Source organism: Neofelis nebulosa, chromosome 7, assembly GCF_028018385.1.
Source record: "Neofelis nebulosa isolate mNeoNeb1 chromosome 7, mNeoNeb1.pri, whole genome shotgun sequence".
NCBI lineage: Eukaryota > Metazoa > Chordata > Mammalia > Carnivora > Felidae > Neofelis > Neofelis nebulosa.
In genome coordinates, this window is record NC_080788.1 from 54418578 (window position 1) to 54439309 (window position 20732).

The window sequence follows — 20732 nt, forward strand, 5'->3', positions numbered from 1 at the left end:
TGACAACTATAATATACTGCAGTTTTTTGGTGATCAGTGGACTTGTCTCTTCTAGAATGTGTATAATTTGGCTTGTGATAGGAATAACTATTTCTGTGATTATCATTTTGTCTTATATCAAACAAAAGCATCACCATTCTTGCTTTTACTTCTGAGGTGTGTCTGTTGAAGTAGAGGAGTGTTTTGCTCCTCTGTCCTTCTTTAATGGATGGGGATTTAGGGGTTTAGGTAGATAAGAACTCCATTCCAGTTCATTCCATTTTGGAAATTATTCCAAAATGAAGATACAAAAAAGTGAAAAGGTTTTCTTTTGGAGGTTGCAGCTGCCTTTTGCCCCATGAAGAAAACCACCGCCATGTAGTATGCTGTATTTATTAATAAGCAGAGGCAGCTATATTATCCTGTCTTTCTACCAAAGCTTACAGGCCACTCTTATAGGTATTTTCTATTAAAAAAATAAAAACTTCAGGCAACTCAGATCCTCACTCCCTCTTTCTCTCTGCTTTAAAACAAAACAAAAATGTACAAACAATAAAAATTCATGGAGGGATAGATCATGTTTTGTGATGGACACTGAAAACTGTTTTTGTGCTCAAATTTCCACTTGTTGTTTATAAACAGCCATTCATTTTTAATGAGAAAATATTTACTCATGCATTGAACAGGTTTTTGTTGAACATCTCTTTTGACCTCATTACTCTGCTTGGTGCTAGAGAGAAAATGGTAAACAATCAGATACAATCCCAACCTTTATGGAACATGTAGTCTTTTGGTAGACTACAAGATATTAATCAGATAAAATAACTGTCATTAGTGGTACATACAAAGAATGCAGGATTTAAACCTAGTCTGGTGGGCCAGAGAATCTTCCTAGAAGGAGATATTTAAACTAAAGATTAAGTAGGAATTAGTAAGCAAACATTGGGGGAAGAGTATTTGAGGAAGAGGACATATGTAAAGCTTTTGAGGCAGGAAAGAGCTTGTAAGGGGACTTCAGAGGCCAGTGTGGCTAAGCCCGGCAAATGGGAGAGTAACTCCTGGTGGTTGAAAGTAAGATTATAAAGGACTTTTGGGACACATAGATGGCTCAATTGGTTAAGCATCTGACTCTTGATTTCGGCCTAGGTCATGGTCTCACTGTTTGCGGGTTCGAGCCCTGCGTCGGGCTCTGTGGTGACAACATGGAGCCTGCTTGGGATTCTTTTTCTCCTTCTCTCTCTGCCCCTTCCCCCTCTCCATGCTGCATGCTCTCTTTCTCTCTCTCTTTTTCTCTAAGAATGGATCAATAAACTTAAAAAAAATAAATAAAGGACCTTTAAAGTGATTATTACTTTGGCACACTCTGAAAGGAAGTTCAGTTAGGAGTCTAATGCAGTCAGCTGGGGGAGAGATAATGGTAGCATGGGTTAGGATTTGGCAAAGAGATAAGAAGCAAATAGATTTGAGAATTATTTGGGATGTAGAATTGGAAGTTTTGATTGGTTGGATGTAGGCCTTACAGCTGTAGTGTAGTTTGTCTGGTCCTTTTAAAATAAACTCTTTCATGAAACACTAATTTTTGGCTGTAGCATGAGGTCCTATATTGATTTTGCTTTGCTTAGCCTTATTCTTTTTTGCAGCCCAACTACATAATCTCTTGATTAAATAGACATCTATGACCACCCTTTTTTTTTTCTTTAGAGCAACTTCTGTTCATTTTTATTAAGATGTTTTTCTAGAGGTATAATGCACCTGGTGGCTCTTTTCTTCCTTTCTCCTAAGAGTGAAATTTGAATCAGGTCCCCTTTGCACATTGTTTTTTTGCTGTTCCTAAACTAGATCTGTAAAAGTGAATTAATTGGCTTTAAGGGATAAGTTACTGGACTTTATAAGATTGTTTTGGTTTTGCTTTTTTGTTTTTAATTTCAGGTTCAATTGTAAGCACAATACCTTTGAAATGTTTTTAGTGAGCATAGTTTCTAGTGTTGAAATATTTATATGTAGAATTTTCAATCCCTAGAACATCTTAAAAGTGGGTTTTTCTCTGTCTTATTAGGCTTTTATGGTGTTATAATTAAGAAGTTTTGTTGAACAAGAGATCTCAGATATTTTCAAAGATGCTGCAGGTTATCTAGGCTCTCTTTGTATATAACAATCTGACTTTTGATTTAGACCAGTAAATAGTACACTAATTTTTTTTTATCCTTTAGAGGTGTTTTAACATTTAGAGGTGTGTGTATGGATATATTTATTTTTTTTAGATGTATTTATTTTTGGGAGAGTGTAAGTGGAGGAGGGGCAGAGGTGGGGGGTGGGGAGACAGAGGATCTGAAGTGGGTTCTGCACTGACAGCAGAGAGCCGGATGTGGGGCTTAAAGTCACAAACCGTGAGATCATGACCTGAGCCAAGGTCAGATGCTCAACCAACTGAGCCACCCAGGTGCCCCTGTATGTATTTTAATTAACACTCTTAAAGTTTTTAGGGTTTCTCTTTTATTCTTACATGTTTCAACATTTCACTATTGTGTTGTTCATAGGGTTTCTGAGGGACACTTTGTCTTCTTACGTAATTGGTTTTCTTATAATTTTTTCTTAAATTCCTTACTATAGTACAACTTAAAAAAGAAAACTTTTCAGATGAAAGGGAGGAACTCTATTATTTTAATGACAGTCATTGCGAATAGTGCAAAGATGAAAGTTCTTGAATTGTGCCTTGATTGTGTGTGATCTCAGAAATTTCTTAGAGATGATTACACTTTAAAGCATTTACTACTTGTAGTTAGCATTCAACCAGAGTGAACATTTCTTTTTCATATGGATATATATTTTTTTAAAAATCAAAGCAATAGTTAATGTGTTTGAAAACCTTAGTAGTTGTTCTTTTGAATATATTACTGTGGCCTACATTTCATTTTATAATTCTCTTCCTGAAATTTTCTTAAGTGCTTGGTGATAAAGCCTAATTATAGTTTAAGAGAAACAAAAATGAGAGAACTCAAAACATAAAGGTTTTTTGTGTTTTCAGTATTATCTTCTGCAGTTTGTATCGTGACCCTTGATTACCAAGTAACAGAGTAACAGGGTGGCAGCCAAGTCTGTCACCCTGCCATGAGTACATCTTTGACATTTTTTATTTATTTTTGGGACAGAGAGAGACAGAGCATGAACGGGGGAGGGGCAGAGAGAGAGGGAGACACAGAATCAGAAACAGGCTCCAGGCTCCGAGCCATCAGCCCAGAGCCTGACGCGGGGCTCGAACTCACGGACCACGAGATAGTGACCTGGCTGAAGTCGGACGCTTAACCGACTGCGCCACCCAGGCGCCCCACATCTTTGAAAACTGGGGTCCCAATAACTTACCTTGCCTTTTCTAAAAAAGGAGCTCATTGATAACCCATGATGTTCTACTTGGAGTTGGTAGCAACTTAGCATGTTTTAGAGCAACTCTGCATCTGAATGGTAGGTAACACGACTTCAGGAGAGAATGGTTTTATTTAATTACTCTTTTTATAAAGTGTTGCCTCAAATAATACATGAAAAAACCCTGTATCGTTAAGGAATAGTTTTTATGTGATTTCTCTTTTCAGAATTAGTTATGTTAGAACAGTTTTTAGGTTGACAGTTTTCAAACCCATAGAAAAATTGGGGGATAAACTTTGTATCTTTCACCTGTACTCACCAACTGTTAAAATCTTGCCACACCTGCATGTGTACACACACACACACACACACACACACACACACTTTTATTTTACCACATTATCTGAAAGTAGGCTGCAGATATCATGGCACTTCACCTTTAAATACTTCATCATATATCTCCCAAGAACAAGGATAGCCTGCTACATATTCAGAGCTCCATTATATTTCCTAAAAACATCAACATTAATGTAGTAACATTATCTGACATGCGTTCCACATTCAAGTTTTCTCAGTTGTCCCCAAAATGTCCTTTGTAAGTATTTGTTTATTTTCCTCCAGGATCCAAAGTTCACATATTGTATTTGGTTGTTGTGTCTCTTTAGTCTCCCCAAACCTAGGACAGTCCTGCTGCCTCCCTTTTCTTTCTTTTTTTTTTTTTTAATGTTTGTTTATTTTTGAGAGAGAGAGACAGAGACAGAACGCTAGTGGGACAGGGGCAGAGAGATAAGGAGACACAGAATCTGAAGTAGGTTCCAGGCTCTGAGCTGTCAGCACAGAGCTCGACTTGGGGCTCGAAATTACTAACCACAAGTTCATGACCTGAACAACCACCTGAGCCAGCCAGGTGCCCCTCCATTTTCTTTTTGACATTGAAATCCTTGTAGAGTCTATGCCCATTGTCTGGAAGATCATTCACATTCCGGATTCATTTGTTTCTTAATAAGTAGATGCAGGTCAAACATTTCTAGGAAGAACACAAGTGATATTTTGTAATCTCCCATTGCATCATGTCAGGAGGTACATGTCAGGCCATCCTGATAATGACCACTTGGTGAGAGTGGTTACTGCCAGGTCCTTATAGGCACATTTTCCTCTTACTAATCTTCGGTGTGATATTTTGAGAACATATGAATATCTTGTTTCTCAGAACATTTCAGTGGTTTTAACATCCGTTAGTGACCCTTGCTTGAGTCAATTATTACATTGGAGGTTACAATGATAATTTTTCTTATTTTGTTAATTAGATGTCATTCTTCTATCAAGATATTTCTTCTTTCTCCCTTTCTCTCCTTTTTCATGAAGGAGAAACGGATTTTTTTTTTTTTTTTTTTTTTTTTTAAATTTTTTTAACGTTTATTTATTTTTGAGACAGAGAGAGACAGAGCACGAACAGGGGAGGGTCAGAGAGAGGGAGACACAGAATCTGAAACAGGCTCCAGGCTCTGAGCTGTCAGCACAGAGCCCGACGCGGGGCTCGAACTCACGGATCGTGAGATCATGACCTGAGCCGAAGTCAGACGCTTAACCAACCGAGCCACCCAGGCGCCCCAGGAGAAACGGATTTTTAAAGATTCATTGTGTTGTAATCCATTAGTGTCATTTTTCCTTTTGATGCTTCTCTATTGAAATGTAATATGCATACAGAAAAGTGCATATATCATAAGTTTACAGTTTATTGAATTATCTCAAAGTGATTACTCCTGTGTAATCACTGTTTAGTTCAAAAATGGGAAGTACACAATATATATTTTTTGTTTTTTAAATAATATATTTTATTTAACCCAAAATATCCAAAATATTTCTATAAGAAATCAATAAAAATTATTAGTAAGATATATTACTTTCTTTTTTTCATACTGCCTTTGAGATTCAGTGTGAATTTCATACTAACAGTAGCATCTCACTTCAGACCGCCACATTTCAGTTGCTTGATAGCCACATAATGTGAATCGTTACTCTTTTTGCATAGTATAGCCTTTGCCTTAGGTTTGTCAGAGCTTTTTGAGCAACTCTTAGAATCTATAAAGACTGATCCAGGGGCGCCTGGGTGGCTCAGTCAGTTAAGTGTCCGACTTCAGCTCAGGTCATGATCTCACAGTTTGTGGGTTCGAGCCCCGTGTCAGGTGCTGTGCTGACAGGTCAGAGCCTGGAGCCTGCTTCTGATTCTGTGTCTCCCTCTCTCTGCCCCCCCGCCCCCCGAATCGTGCTCCTGTTTCTCTCTCTCTCTCAAAAATAAATCAACATTTAAAAAAAAAAGTAAAAAAAAAAAAAGACTGATCCAAACTGTGTTATTGAGTTTTAAAATAGTATTACCTATTTTTTTTTATTATTGAGGTAATACTGGGATATAACTTTATAAATGTTGCAAGTGTACAACATTATAGTTCAACATCTGTAAACACCACAGAGTGATCACTGCCAAAAGGCTAGTTACCACCCATCACTATAAAACTGACCCCCTTTACCCATTTTGCTGTGCCCCAATCTATTTCCCCTCTGGGGATCATCAGTCTTAAAGTAGTATTGTATATTTTGATGAACTTAAAATACCATGTAGGAGAAGGGAGGGGAAAATTCTTTTCTACCCCTTAGGGTCTTCCAGCTGGAGTAAGAATTAAATTTACATGAGAACGATTAAAAGGAGAAAAAAACCCAAAGTTTTATTACATGCCCACAGTGGCTCCGTAAGGAAATCGAGACCTAAAAAAGTGAGCACGGCAGGCAGTTTTCCCTCTCTCACACCACCTTTCCCTCGTTGTGGCAGTAGGTTGGTGCTGCACACCCCACAGACCTGGGGATGTGGCCTGCTGGCCTGGCTGGTGCACCCTACACACTGGTCCAGTGCAGTAATCCGGAAGGCCACACAGCACAAAATCCAAAGCAGGGGAGGAGTGTGGGCTTGGCCGCTCAGACTTCAAAGCCAGAACCCTGGGTTCTACTCCAGGTTCATGGTGGATTGTACCAATTATTGTGGCCACAGGTAGGGACTTGTAAGGTCAGTGTGGGACTCAACATGTCTAATATGCTCCAGTGGTAAAGGAAATTTTCAACTTTTAATGTATGTAGTGCCTCTTTCTAGACTGTCAAGGAAGCTATACTTTAACATTTCCTGATGTCAAAATGACTGAGAAAAAAATCATGGGCTCTATTTCTGCCTCAATCACACATTGTACATCTGCTTCATTAAAAAACAATAACCAAAAAGGAGCATTCCAAGCATAAAGGAAAAAAAAACAATCCCCTTGGATCCCATAAGATTAAAGTCACAGAGCCTTGCATGTATGAAAAACATAAGATAAAGTCTGTAGCTTTATGGAGTACCCTTCCTTATGATAAATATATATAACCCTTCATCAAATATTCCTTTCCTGGAAAATTCTCTTTTTAAGATTGTGTACCAGGCAGTTGTCCTAATTTGGGCTCTGCTCTTTTCTCATTTAACTTTAATTTTTATTTTTTTCATGTTTCAAGTTTTAATTTAAATTCTAGTTAGTTACCAGATAGTGTAATGCTGGTTTGAGGAGTGGAATTTAGTGATTCATCACTTACATACAACACCCAATGCTCATCATAAGTGCCCTTCTTATTACCCATCCCCCCATCTAGCCCATCCCCTACCCACCTCTCTCCGGCAACCCTCAGTTTGATCCTTCAAGTTAGGAGTCTCTTATGGTTTGCCTCCCTCTCTTTTTTTTTTTTTTGTTTTTTCCTTCCCCTATGTTCATCTGTTGTTTCTTAAATTCCACAGTATATATTTTGCATCTGATTTATATCACTGAGCATGGTTTTTGTCATATTTATCCATGTTTTGCATTTAGTCATTTTAATTGCTGTGTAGTATTCCAGTGCATGAATCTACCACAGTCTTTTTATCCATTCTGCTTTTGATGGATATCTGGTTGGTTTCAAGTTTTTGACTATTGTGAGTAAAGCTGCTATGAATGTTCCTGTGTATGTTGTTTGGGATCAGTAGTTGGGCATAGGATTACCTGTGGGAAAGGATTTTGGCAGCATTAACTTGTGATTTCTTTACCCAAGCAAGGCCAGGGGTGCTGCTTTCAGATGTCAGAATCCTCTCTGAGCCTCTGTTAAGAACATAGTGTTGGATTTTACTTATATAAATGTTAACGTATTGTATTATTTACTGTCATGCAGTACTAGATCTGTAGGCCATTGCTACCAAGGCAACCCTTGCTCACACAATCCAGAAAGGGAATAATGCTTATTCTGTTTACTTGAAAAATACACATTTCCATGTTTCTTTGAATATGGAAATGCATATCATCTCATACATAAACGTAAATGGAGTATAACCACATACAAAATTCTCTTTTGGATTGTAGAGTTTTATTAAGCAAGCATAACCTTTGTTATATCTGTGACCTCAGAGGATTTTATAAATTTTGTGCCTCATATAACTAAATGAAGAGATATTACTTATTTAAATATACATATGCATAGTCAGAACTCATTTAGTTATAAATTGTGGGGCTTGTAGTCTGTTGTTAATATAGGTATGCACAGCACCACTGGAGACTGCCTTTAAGAAAAACCATGTAACAGTGTTTCTGTGTAAGAGAACAGGGAAAGCCAAAGTAGCAAAGAAAAATAAACTTCTATCTGTACTTTTGTATATGCTCACTGATCTTTACATATATATTTTGTTCCAGTAGTGGCTACGGAGGAGGTAGTTACCGCAGAGTCTGTGGATGGTGCAATTCAGCAAGTAGTTAGCTCGGGGGGCCAGCAAGTCATCACAATAGTTACAGATGGCATCCAGCTTGGAAACTTGCACTCCATCCCGACCAGTGGGATAGGTCAGCCCATCATTGTGACCATGCCAGATGGACAGCAAGGTTGGTAGTAGGCATTTGCCTAAAGTTTGAGTTTATTCTCAAGGCTCGGGAAATTGTGATATGTTTTTCAAAGCATTTATTTTTGCCTTAAAGTATATTTTTGCAACCTTTTGCAGTAGACTTGATTGGCTAATTTTATCTGCTTTTTAGGCTACTATTGAAATTAGCTTGCTTTCTCTGAGTATATACGAGGTGGAAAGAGGAACTGGCTCCAAAGTATTCCCGTTGGAAAAAGAGCTTAAATAAATAGTTCAGAATATGCCTTGGACAATAATTTCTTATGTCATTTATTGCAATTCACATATCATACCATGTAAGAAAAGGCTGCTTACAAAGAAGTTGGACTTAGGACTTGTAGTAGGAATGTGGTGGCCACTTTTAGCATCTTTGTTTGTAATTTCCCATTTTTTCCCCTTGGAAACCTCTGAGAGTAGTAAGATTCAACAAAAGCCCCGACTACATTTTCAGGGACGCTAAAAGGCTGAGAAAACCACAAAATTCCATATTTTAAATGCTGCCAAAAACATCTAAGACCATTAGAGCCATGGAAACTCACAGAGGTGCATCAAGAAAAGAAAAGGGATTGAGCTCAGGCATTAGCATAAATATACACTCCCAGCAAGACAGGGCTCAGTCTGTGTAGGAGGTGCCATAAGCAGGGCTGAGGCAGAGGAGTGCATGAATGCTGAAGGAAGCAGAAAGAGAAGGTTCAGAAAATTCCTATCTGAGCAAGCATTGCCATGTACTCAGCATCCCCTCCCCAATACATACAAAAACATGTGTGCACACGCATAACCTTTTAGACAATGATTAGGATTGCACAGACTGTGCTCATTCATGGTCAGTGAAGGAATTAGGGAAGGGAAAGGCTGGAGCTAGAAGTTCTCCTAAACCAGGTTTGGTTTAGAGTGACAGAGGAGGTATAGCACTGTAGAGCCACCACGTCTCAGGAAAAAAGTTTGTCACTGTAACAGAAGAGGAAACCATTGACTTGTGAAGCCTGCAGAGATCTTTCCAATTCTGCAGAAATCTGCTGATGGCTCATCCAAGATACTTTCACAAAGCTTCACAGAACTAATTCTAATTATATAGAAATAAGAAAACTTTCACAGTATTTGCTTATATCGAGCAGATATAGTGTTTCTAAAACCTGACATTATAGGGACTAATCTCATCCCATGAACAAATGGAAGAAATGTCATGTTTTGGGATAGGAAGATTCACTGTCATAAAGCTCTCCATTCTTCCTGAGTTAATTTATAAATGTAGGGTGATATGAAAAAAAAAAAAAAAAAAGGACTATTTTAGTTTGCTCCGGCTGCCATACCAAATTACCACAGACTGAGCGACTCAGCAAAAGTTTATCTTCTCACAACGCTGGAGGTTTGAAGTCCAAGATCAAGGTTTGGCAAATTTGGTTTCTTCTGAGGCCTTTCTCCTTGGCTTGCAGATGGCCGCCTTCTCACTGTGTCCTCATGTGGTCAGCCCTCCTTCTGTGTGTTGTCTGTACCTTAATCTCTGCTTCTTAAAAGGACACCAGTCCTATTGGATTAAGGCCTACCCACATGACCTCATTTTACCTGATTTACCTCTTTGAAGGCCCAGTCTCCAAATACAGTCATATGGTGAGGTACTGGGGTTTAGGACTTAAGCATTTGAATTTTGAGGAGGACACAATTCATCCCATAACAGAGACTAACAGGTTTTTTTCCTGGAACTGGCCAGATAGATTCTGAAGTTTATATTAGTGGGAGGAGGAGGGAAGAAGAGCAAGAAAACTTTGGGAAAGAAGAGCAATGAGAAGAGCTTACTAAATATTAAAATAAATTTTTAAAGCCCCCATAATTTAAAAATGTGTAACTGACATATGAATATATACAGACTATGCAGACAGTCCAATGAAGCAGATACAAGGCTCTCAATTCTTTTTGAGTTAATTTATAAGTGTAATGTGATATGAGTTAAAAGAAATAAAACACTTAAATCTCAATATCTCTAATGTTTTAAATTACAGTGTACTAAATAAATATTTTACTTTTTTTCATTTCTGTTTGCATTTGTAAATGACAGAATTTTTAATATTTTGACAAAAAACTTCAAAGGCTCTAAAACAATTGTGATTTCCCCCATTGATTATCAAAATTGCATGGTTCCAGCTCACAGTCATTTCTATGGTCCCACACTGCTTGCTATGCAAAGCAAGGACAGCTTCTCTCTCTCTCTCTGTGTATTTACATATGTATAAAAAATACTAAAAATTAGGGACAAAGTCCAACAACCTAAAAGAAAAACAGGCAAAGTTTATAAACAGACAATGTTCATAATGATGTGTCCACACATTGGAATATTATGCAGCTAAATAAAAGAAAGCTCTGTGTATACTGACGAGAGATAACCTAGATACATGGCATGAAAAAAGCAAAGGCAGAGCAATGTATCTATTATATGTGCATTTGAATGTATGGTACCTTTTGTATAAGAAAGAAAAATGAGAATGTATATTCATGTTTTTGTATAAATTAACACAACAATAATAAATCAATAAAAGTGATTATCTGTTAGGCTTATTAAACGTTTTTTTGATTTTCAGCCATACAATGAATATGTTATCTGTAAAATTTAAAAAAAATAAGTAGGTGTGTTAAACAACAAGTTCATTAAAAATGCACCACAAAGACAGATATGGACATCCTCATAGAAAGCAAATCAGTGCTTTGAAAATAGTATTTTGGAACATATTTATTTTAGAGGAGTTATGTCAACAATGTCACAGATAGTTTTATTTCTACTAAACCTGTCTGAAAATGAATTAATGTATACATTTTTTTCATTTCAGTGTTAACAGTACCAGCAACCGACATTGCTGAAGAAACTGTTATAAGCGAAGAACCACCAGCTAAGAGACAATGTATCGAAATAATTGAAAACCGGGTGGAATCTGCAGAAATAGAAGTAAGGAGTCTTTTACCCGGTGTGTTTTGCTGCAGTCATCCAAAATAAACTCAATTTGCTTTTCTTTATTTTTAATTTCCTTTTGGTCTTTTATATTTATTACTGACAGTGTTGTCTTGATACAGAATGAAAGTACATAGTATTATTTTGTCTAGTTATTTGCTAATACATATAGCAAGCCCTCAATAAATAAATATTGAATGAATGAATGAATGAGTGAAGAATTTGTTTATAACAAAGTCTGTCATCGTGATAACATTGGAATGTCTTTGGTTCTTGCACTTCATCCTTTATTTTCTTTTATATTTACATACATCATTCTCACAAGTCACTAAAGGAAATGTCACTGTGTATTGATGAAAAACATTCTTTTCTTTCAAAAGTGAAATTCAAAGGCCTATTTGGGCTGGAGGATCCTTTTTAAGAAGGTTGATGTTTGTTGACTAGGTTATTTTTAAAAAGCCATAAGTAACTGCTTATTTCACTGTTAAGTTCTTTAAAAAGGAATTTAAATTTGAGCTAGCTGTTGAAAGGATTCAGTCTTTCTCCTTCTAGTTTGGAAGTACAACCAAAAACCATAGATGCCTCCCGGGTTTTTTTCTTGCATGACTGTAAATAAAACTGTGTCCCTTGAATTTGATATTAACTCATATAAAGTGTAAGTAAAGTTATTCTGGAATAACTTTGAAAGATCAACTGCAGTGTAAAGAACATTGGACTTGAAATTAAATGCGTTAGATTTGAATTACACCTCTTGCCCCTATTAGCTTGGGGGCACATTATCTTACCTTTCTGAGTTTCAGTCTTATTTTCGCTCATATGAGAGTTTTGGGTAATGGTATCTGTATTTTGGACATTTTATCAGAATTGAAGAAGTCAGCATACTCATTATACTCATATTTGTAATATCTGGTATATGTAAGTAGTAAGTGTTGCCGAATATCTTAAATATTGTTGGTGAATAGGAATTCTGAAGGTTCTTATCCATAGAAAAGAGGATTATTTTATTTTGAAGGGGGCACTCAGAATTTTATTTATTTTTAATATTACTGTTTTAAAAATGTTTATTATTTTAAAAAAATTTTTTTAATATTTATTTTTAGAGAGAGAGAGGGAGACAGAGTGTGAGCAGGGGAGAGGCAGAGAGAGGGAGAGAGAGAGAGAAAGAGGAACAGAATCTGAAGCAGGCTCTAGGCTCTGAGCTGTCAGCACAGAGCCCAATGTGGGGCTTGAACTCACGGGCTGTGAGATCATGACCTGAGCCAAAGTTGGACACTCAACTGACTGAGCCACCCATGTGCCCCCCAATTTTTTTTTTTATTTTGAGAGACTTGGAGAGAATGAGTTGGGAAGAGGCAGAAAGAGAGGGAGAGAGAGAATCCCAAGCAGGCTCTGAGCTGTCAGAGGAGAGTCTGATGCTGGGCTCAATTTCACAAACTGTGAGATCATGACCTGAGTCGAAATCAAGAGTTGGACGCTCAACCGACTAAGCCACCCAGGCGTCCCTCAGGATTTTACTTTATTACTGTTTTTTAAAAGTAGTCTCCATATTCAATGTGGGCTTGAACTCACAACCCTGAGATCAGAGGTCACATACTGTACCAACTGAGCCAGCCAGGTGCCCTGAAAAGAGGATTTTTTAAAAAGTCACTAAAAGGCAACGTGATTCTGACTGAGGACAACTAGAATATTTCTTTGCTCCAGTGCATCTAAGTGTAATGCTGATACATCTTTAACCACAGTCACAAAGGACATATTATTGAGTTAAAAAGAATCTGATTCATACTTTAACCAGAATGTTTTGTAACAGTATGACTTTAATTATTGAGGGTAAATTGCTTTGTTTCTTCAAAATTTAAAATGATATTCAGTACATGGGCGTTCTTACAAACAGTTTATTCCATTGAACAGTATTAGTATACTTATTTTGTAATCTTTTAAATATGTTTTTTTTTGATGTTGACTATCATTTCTGGCACATAAGGTTAAAAAGTTTTGTCATGTACTTTGCTTTAACTAATAAAACATTTTTTAAATTCTTTGAATTTTATTGAACATAAACTTACTGAATTCAACAAATCATGTGTTTAAAACAGTGAATGTGCAGCCTGTGCCTTCATTCACCTAATAACCAATGAGAGTTGCTGTTTTCTTCAAGGTTCAGCCTGATTCCCTTCTTATGGTCTTTCAGAGACCAGGGAGAATAATTTCAAATAACAGGAAAGTATGAATTGAGGTATAGAAATTAACTGGAACCAAGGAGATAGAACTTCAGGGAGATGGAGTTTTAGCTTGGTATAAAGAAGTGGGTTTTTGTTGTTGTTGTTTGTTGTGTTTTGTTTTTAGTAATTAGAGCTGTCTGGTAATGGAAACCTCATTCTCCATCACCAGAAATGTTAATGCCAACATTGCATGATCTCTCTAGAGCTATTACAGAGAGACCTTGAAGTATGTGGTCAGTATAGGTGGTAGAGGTGGGCTGAGGATATAGAATGAAGAGTGGCCTCCATTGTTTTCATCAAACCAGGCACTCATTTCCTAATAATACCTGGAGTTGTTCTTTTGAACTTATTTTCTTAAATGACCAATGGAGTTGTCTTGGGGGCAGACTTTTATACTCTAAGTGACAGCTTAGCCTTTAACCGGAAAAGTTTCTCACAAGCAGTGGTTCTCATCTGGGACGTTTTTGACCCCAGAGGACACTTGGCAATGTCTGGAGACATTTAGGGTTGTCACAACTAGGTTGGCCACTGACATGTAGGGGGTAGAGGCAGGACATGTTGCTAAACATCCTACAATGCACAGGACAGCCTCCATAGTAAAGAATCATCTGGTTCAAAATTATCCATGCTGAGATTGAGGATCTCTGCTCTACAGCAATTAAAAATTATGGGCGCCTGGGTGGCTCAGCTGGTTAAGCATCTGACTTGGGCTCAGGTCATGATTTCACGGTTTGTGAGTTTGAGCCCAGTTTCGGGCTCCCTGCTGTCAGCATGGAGCCTGCTTTGGATTCTCTCTCTGCCCTCTCCTGTTCTTGCGTGCATACTCTCTTTCTCTCAAAATAAATAAACATTTAAAAAAATTAACTCATTATACAGAATCTAACATATTTGGGGTTTCTCTGTATGTTTGTGTCCACAACTACCAGAGTGACTGTTTATAAGTCAAGTGCTAAGAATTTACAATTTCCCAACTAATGTTGGAGAGGTTTATTAATAATCTCTACAAAATTAGCTTAAATTGTAGGAAATGTATTGTAAATGGTGAAGCTTTTATATTTGCATTATAGCAATAAAGGAAATGAAATAGGTTTGTTTTTTTGAAAGGGAGGTCTGAATAAGACACCAAATTGCAATAATGTATATCATATCACCCCCTCCATACTACTGCATTAAAGGTATTTTTGGGGAGAGGTGTGATATTTGTGAATTTCTTCCATAAATAAACATTAGGCTATTCTGAATTGAAATTAAAACTATTCTTTTGTAATGTGGGAGGGAGGAAATATAATTAATGCATTAGAAATAACAGATTCTTCTATTATTTAGTTGTGTGAATTCAGGAAATACCTTTACCTTTTCATTGCTATGGAGGTTAGAGATGAATATGTTTATTAGCAAGTTTTTTTTATTTTTAATGAAATATTTGTGTCTTGTAACCAGTGATAGACTGGGATCCTTAGTGTTCTTTTAAAATTTGATTTCTGTAAACTTTACACAGTGTTTTATTTGATGCAGTTTTTTCAATCTCTTTTCCTTTATTGATACTCTTTTGATCCACCACAGTTTAAGATTTCCTGCAGTCTCTCTTTTTGGTAAGTTTTTTCTCTAGGGCTGGGGTAGGCAAAGTTTTTTTTTCTGTGAAGGGCCTGATAGTGAATATTTTTGGCTTTATGGGCTTTATAGTCTGTGCTTCACCACTTATCTTTGCCATCGTAGTGGGAAAGCAGCCACGGACACTTTGGAAATGAATAGATATTTCAGTAAAACTTTGTTTATAAAAACAGGCTCATATGTGGCTCATGGCACTTGGAAAATTGATGTTTATACACAAGGAAACAGGCAGCTCACACACCCTGCCCAGTTTCTTTCTTTTTAAGCAAATATTTAATGGTTAAGAATATGGGTATATTTTATAATTTTCTGATTGTGTTATCTTGATCAAGTTGTTTAACCTTATAAGGCTTGATTTTCCCATCAGTAACTAGGCGGAAAATAACAGCACCTACGTTATCAGATGGTTACAAAGTATAAATGAGAATGCATGTAAAAGACTAGGACAATGATGGGCATGTGATAAATGCTCAGTAAATGTTAGCTGCTATTAAAATTATCTTCTAAAATACATATAGAAGTAGAAGATAAATGAGTAGAATGATTTTTTTTTGCTCTATAATAGCTAAGGTAAAATAAATTTGAATATTAGAAAATTAAAAATAAAATGGTTATGAGATCATTGCTACCAGCTGAAGCAGAATTCAAGAATTTTGTTTGAAAATAAAAAAGCAAACTCAAGTCTTTGCCCTATTAGTCCATTGCCTGGGTTTGGAGTTGTAGTGTAAGAGAATAGCTTCTCTATTGCAACCAAACTGTGACTATTATCCGAATTTACTTTTTTGGAATTCTTCCATATTATACTGTTAAAGGAAAAATACTTGAGTATTACATATTAATAGACTAAGGTATATTTATTTACACATGTCAAAGTCCTTTTTATTGTGCTTTTATTGCAAAAGGTCAAAGCCATAGCCTTGGCATTTCTATTCAAATTTTTTTTGTAATGTTTATTTTTGACAGAGAGAGACAGAGCATGAGTGGGGGAGGGGCAGAGAGAGAGGGAGACACAGAATTCAAAGCAGGCTCCAGGCTCTGAGCTGTCAGCACAGAGCCCGACGTGAGGCTTGAACTCACAGACCGTGAGATTATGACCTGAGCTGAAGTCAGACACTCAACCGACTGAGCCACCCAGGCACCTGGCATTTCTATTTATTTTTAAAGAGTTTTTTAAATGTTTATTATTTTTGAGATTGAGAGAGAGAGAGAGAGAGAGATGGAGTGTGAGCAAGGGAGGGGCAGAGAGAGAGAGGGAGACACAGAATCTGAAGCAGACTCCGGGCTCTGAGCTGTCAGCACAGAGCCTGATGCAGGGCTCAAACTCAAACCGCAATATTATGACCTGAGCTGAAGTCAGACGCTCAACTGACTGAGCCACCCAGGTGCCCCTTGGCATTTCTATTTAAATATAAATCTCGAATGTCAGCGTGATGCATTGTTCATGTGTGAAACAACCAAATTACTGTTTACATTAAGGAAGTGTCTTGCATATAATATATGTTCAATAAACATATAACAAATAAATTTGGAAACAAAGGATCTCTTTGAGTAAAGTAAGAAGTGATATTTTCCACTTTTTAAGAGATTTTTATTTGCTTTGAAAAGTGAGATGGCAAAAAGTTTTCCTAAATACCTACACTCCTGAGAACTAAAAAATGGAAACACTTAAAAAAAACTTTAATAATGTTAACTGCTTTCAGTCTTGAGGATTAAGTGTAGCGCAATGACCTTTACCTTTCAGACTTTACAGATATAGTTAAGAAATGCATTGTAAATGAATCTTTTATTTGGCCTAGTAGACAGAAGGGAGCTGTCTTTTCATTTATATTAAGGTACATTTTACTAATTGAATAAAAACAAACTGTACTTACTGTTAGACTACCTCACTTAATTTGCTTTCATCTTCCGAAGTAATTGTGAATCCCTTGCTGTTTCTAAATGTTAATGAATAGCTAGTATTAGAAGATACCTTAGAGTTAGAGAATCTGTCCCAATATATCCTACCAAATTCAAAACTTTGGTTACCAAAGGATTTTATTTCTTAACACATGTCAAAATTTTTTTTTTAATTTTAATGTTTATTTATTTTTGAGAGAGACAGAGCATGAGCAGGGGAGGGGCAAAGAGAGAGAGACAGAGACACAGAATCCAAAGTAGGCTTCAGGCTCCGAGCTGTCAGCACAGAGCCTGATGTGGGGTTCAAACTCAAAAGCTGGGAGATCATGACCTGAGCTGAAGTCGGACACTTAACTGACTGAGCCACCCAGGTACCCTAACACATGTAAAATTTTAAAACACTTATGCACGGCCATGAGTGCTCCTGCCAGTGGTGGGGGTCTAGTTCCTGGAGAAGCAGCACCCCTCTCCCACCTTTTTCATTGGCGTGCTCAAAGTTCTTCATAGTTCACTGCCAAGGTAGTGGTGTTGATTTCTTGCCCGAGGCTTGACTCTTGGGTGTCCTTTCTGACTTGTTCCTACTCTGCCATTTTGCCTGGAGGAAGGGTAAGAAAAGGGTAAGAAAAAGGTAGCAGGGAAGGGGGTGGGCATTTGTTAAATGGAGATGAAGGGTGCATGTGTTTCTTGTACGTTTTGTGTAAATGGAAGCCTACTTGTATAATCTATCATTCCTACATTTGGTGGACCCAGGGGAAAAAATACATGTTGGACTTCATTCCCAGTATGAGGAAGGGAATGGGATCAAAGGAAGGAGTATTAAATATGCTCCTCCTTGGAGACCATGTATGACTAGTGAAGGGGAGGGAATCTTTTGGTGTTCACAATGGACAGGAGTCAAAGGGGCAGTGGAAGAGACCCTCATACTGCCCTCTCGCCCAGTAGGTTGCTGACCCTCACCTTCGGTTCCCTCTGGTCAAGTGTCTTGTCCAGTATGAACCTGGCATTTCTTAGATTAATAATAGTCCTACCCTCGGCCTTCATCCCACTGAGAGGTCCTACCCTCTGTGATGAGGTTGTGTATGGGCCTGTGCAGGTTGAGCTTTTGTCCATGCGCATACTAGAGGCATGAGAAAGGAGTCTTTGAAATGCTTTCCCTTAGGCAACTGAATAGGGGCAGAGTGAGGAGGAGAAAGAATATCATTTTCATTGGGCTAGATTTGTGTTTAGCATTTAGAATTGAATGCATATATTTTATATTTGGACAGTTTAATGAATCACCATAGAGAAGTTAGTATTTTATTGGTTTGTAAAAATGGTATAATTTAGGAAAAACTAATCTAGACCAGCACCCCTTGATTTTAGAGATGAGGAGGCCTGCTTGTTACCATAGAGGAAGATAGTTTCAAAAGCAGTAACATTAGAATCTTGTAAACTCAACTGTGTTACGAGGGAAAAGCTATGTCCTCTCTGAATGCCATTTTGCTCATCTGTAAAATGGGCATAATCTTTATCCTAGAGGCTTGTTATTGGAAATCGCCTTGTTTAGTCACATAATAGGTGCTCAGTAAATATTAACTGTTATAGTTTATTGTACGTTTACATAGAAACATCACAGAGGTGTGAAGAGGTATATTTCTGTCTTAAAGTCTTCATTAGTTTTTGTAGTATATATAAAAGTACAGGTACACGGTCTGGGTTCATTATGTGAATCTTATTTTTAAGCGGAGTAATTTCTTGAGGTCAGAAACTAATCTGTATCAGTGTGGAGCGCAGGATTAGGGGCTTTAATTACTAATGAATTGACTGAAAAGGCAAGATGCCTAGGAAATGTCAATAGGTGGTGACTACATCTAGCTACTACAGATTTTTCTATTTGAAGGATGCATGCTTGTATATGTTCCTAATGTATTTGTGCAAAAATTGAAAAAACAAACACCTTTTTTTTTAATTAGGAGAGAGAAGCTCTTCAGAAACAGCTGGATGAAGCAAATCGGGAAGCACAAAAATATCGACAGCAGCTTCTAAAGAAAGAACAGGAAGCAGAGGCCTACAGACAAAAATTAGAAGCTATGACTCGCCTTCAGACTAATAAAGAAGCTGTTTAATTGAAATGAACATGTAGTTTGGATTTACTTTTGGTTAAGAAAGAACCCAGTCTTGAACTGTACACAAAAGGTGCAGTCGCAGGAAGCGAGGAGAACAGACGAGACTACGGATTGATGACTGGACTTAAGCCATGAGCTTTGAATTCTTGTAACATAAAACTTTAGAAGTTGTGAGATGTATTTAAAACTGAATTCTGTAAATAGTTTTTGTTTTTTTACAGTTCCAAATGAGTTATAAAGATTGTTGAAGAGATCCAAAAACACAATAAGCCACTGTTTTTTGTGAATTCTTTTTGATTTTAGTATGAACCTTAATTTCTCAGAAACAGAACAGTTTTAAGGGTGATGATTGTTGATTAGACCAAATGTTATGTAATAATTATGTGGTGGACTGATGCTGGAATTACTCCTGTAGGTATAAACTTCTATATGAAGAGAAGATTTCTCCCAGGAAATCTTTGTACAGCTTTAAGTTGTCTCAGATTCTCTGAAAACATTTTTTAGAAAGCAAATTTTTATATTTGTTCAATTTCAGCTATACCCAAGTAGATTTACATGTATATGAAGCAAATATTTTTTAAACTTTCTGTTTGTACATATTCTGCATGTTTTATAATTTCAAAATGCATCACTTGCATAAGTATTTTTCCCATAAAGATGATGAAAGTTACTAGGAGAAAAAAAATCCTTTTATTTAGTAGGTCATTGAGAGTGAGTAAGCTAGCAGCTGGTTTTATTGGAATGACAATGTTCTTAGAAGGAGCAGCTTACAAGAAAACTTGAATTTGCAAACTGCAAAATCTATGCTTTTTTGAAAATTTCATAGTGGGGACGTGAAACTGTATTCTGTGCCTTCCATCATGATTTCCACATGAAAGCACTTTAAGGCACTGGATTTTAAGATAATGTTTTTGGGATACTCAAAGCATATGGGTTTCTGAAGTATTTCATGGACTCATTTCTCCCCAGGAAATTATTCTTATGGAAAAAAAATTTGCTTTTGTATGTAGAACAAGAACTTTTTGTACTAGTGATGCTATAGATATGTCTAACATAACTTTTACTTTTCCCTGTGAAAGCCGTATGTCTGTGCTGTGACTTGCTCTCATCACAATATTGTTGAATTCCACAGTGTATGGACATTAAACTCTGACATACTGTTCATTCTTTTTTTGTAAAACATAACTTCAAGCTCTTTTTTTCTTGCTTTATTTTTTAATGTTTTATTGCTTTATGAAAATGTTTAACCCTAATACCCTCCTAGATTACCTATCTGTATAAAGAAGCAATTACCCTTAAAACTGTACTCTGGCCTACTTTTCTATTTTACAATTAAATATCTTTTCCACATATGTTTAGTGTAGACTGATATTTTAACCCCACATTAAAAATTTTGTTCTGTATCTTATAGCTATATTCCACCAGAATGAAAATATTATATATTCTTCACACTGTGTCTTATAAATCCTGGAGGTAATTTCTTGGGAATTTGTTAGTTCTCTCACTGGAGTTATTATAGTTATTAAGGTAATAAAAGGATCTGTGAACTATCGGCCTGATAGTTGCTGTTTGGAAACTTAGAAAGGTTTGAGAACTCCAAATAGAAGAGAAAAAAACCTTTTCAGTTTTCCACTAAATTTAACATATGTTTTAAATGATCTACACCTATAGATTTAACAAATGCTCGG

At 36.8% G+C, this 20732-nt stretch overlaps 1 protein-coding gene across 7 annotated transcripts in view; it reads left to right on the forward strand.

The window, feature by feature from the left end:
- Positions 1–20396, forward strand: part of GABPB1 (GA binding protein transcription factor subunit beta 1) — a 68252-nt gene extending 47856 nt beyond the window's left edge. For 4 of the 7 annotated variants that reach the window (XM_058737753.1, XM_058737750.1, XM_058737755.1 and 1 more), the window contains exons 7-9: positions 8073–8258; positions 11095–11210; positions 18892–20396. In XM_058737753.1, coding sequence (XP_058593736.1) covers positions 8073–8258; positions 11095–11210; positions 18892–19044 — 455 coding nt within the window. In that variant the 3' untranslated portion in view covers positions 19045–20396. Of the gene's footprint in view, positions 1–8072; positions 8259–11094; positions 11230–18891 lie in introns of all 7 variants that reach the window. The other 3 variants (XM_058737752.1, XM_058737756.1, XM_058737757.1) reach the window with 2 other exon arrangements.
- Positions 20397–20732: the final 336 nt, after the last annotated feature.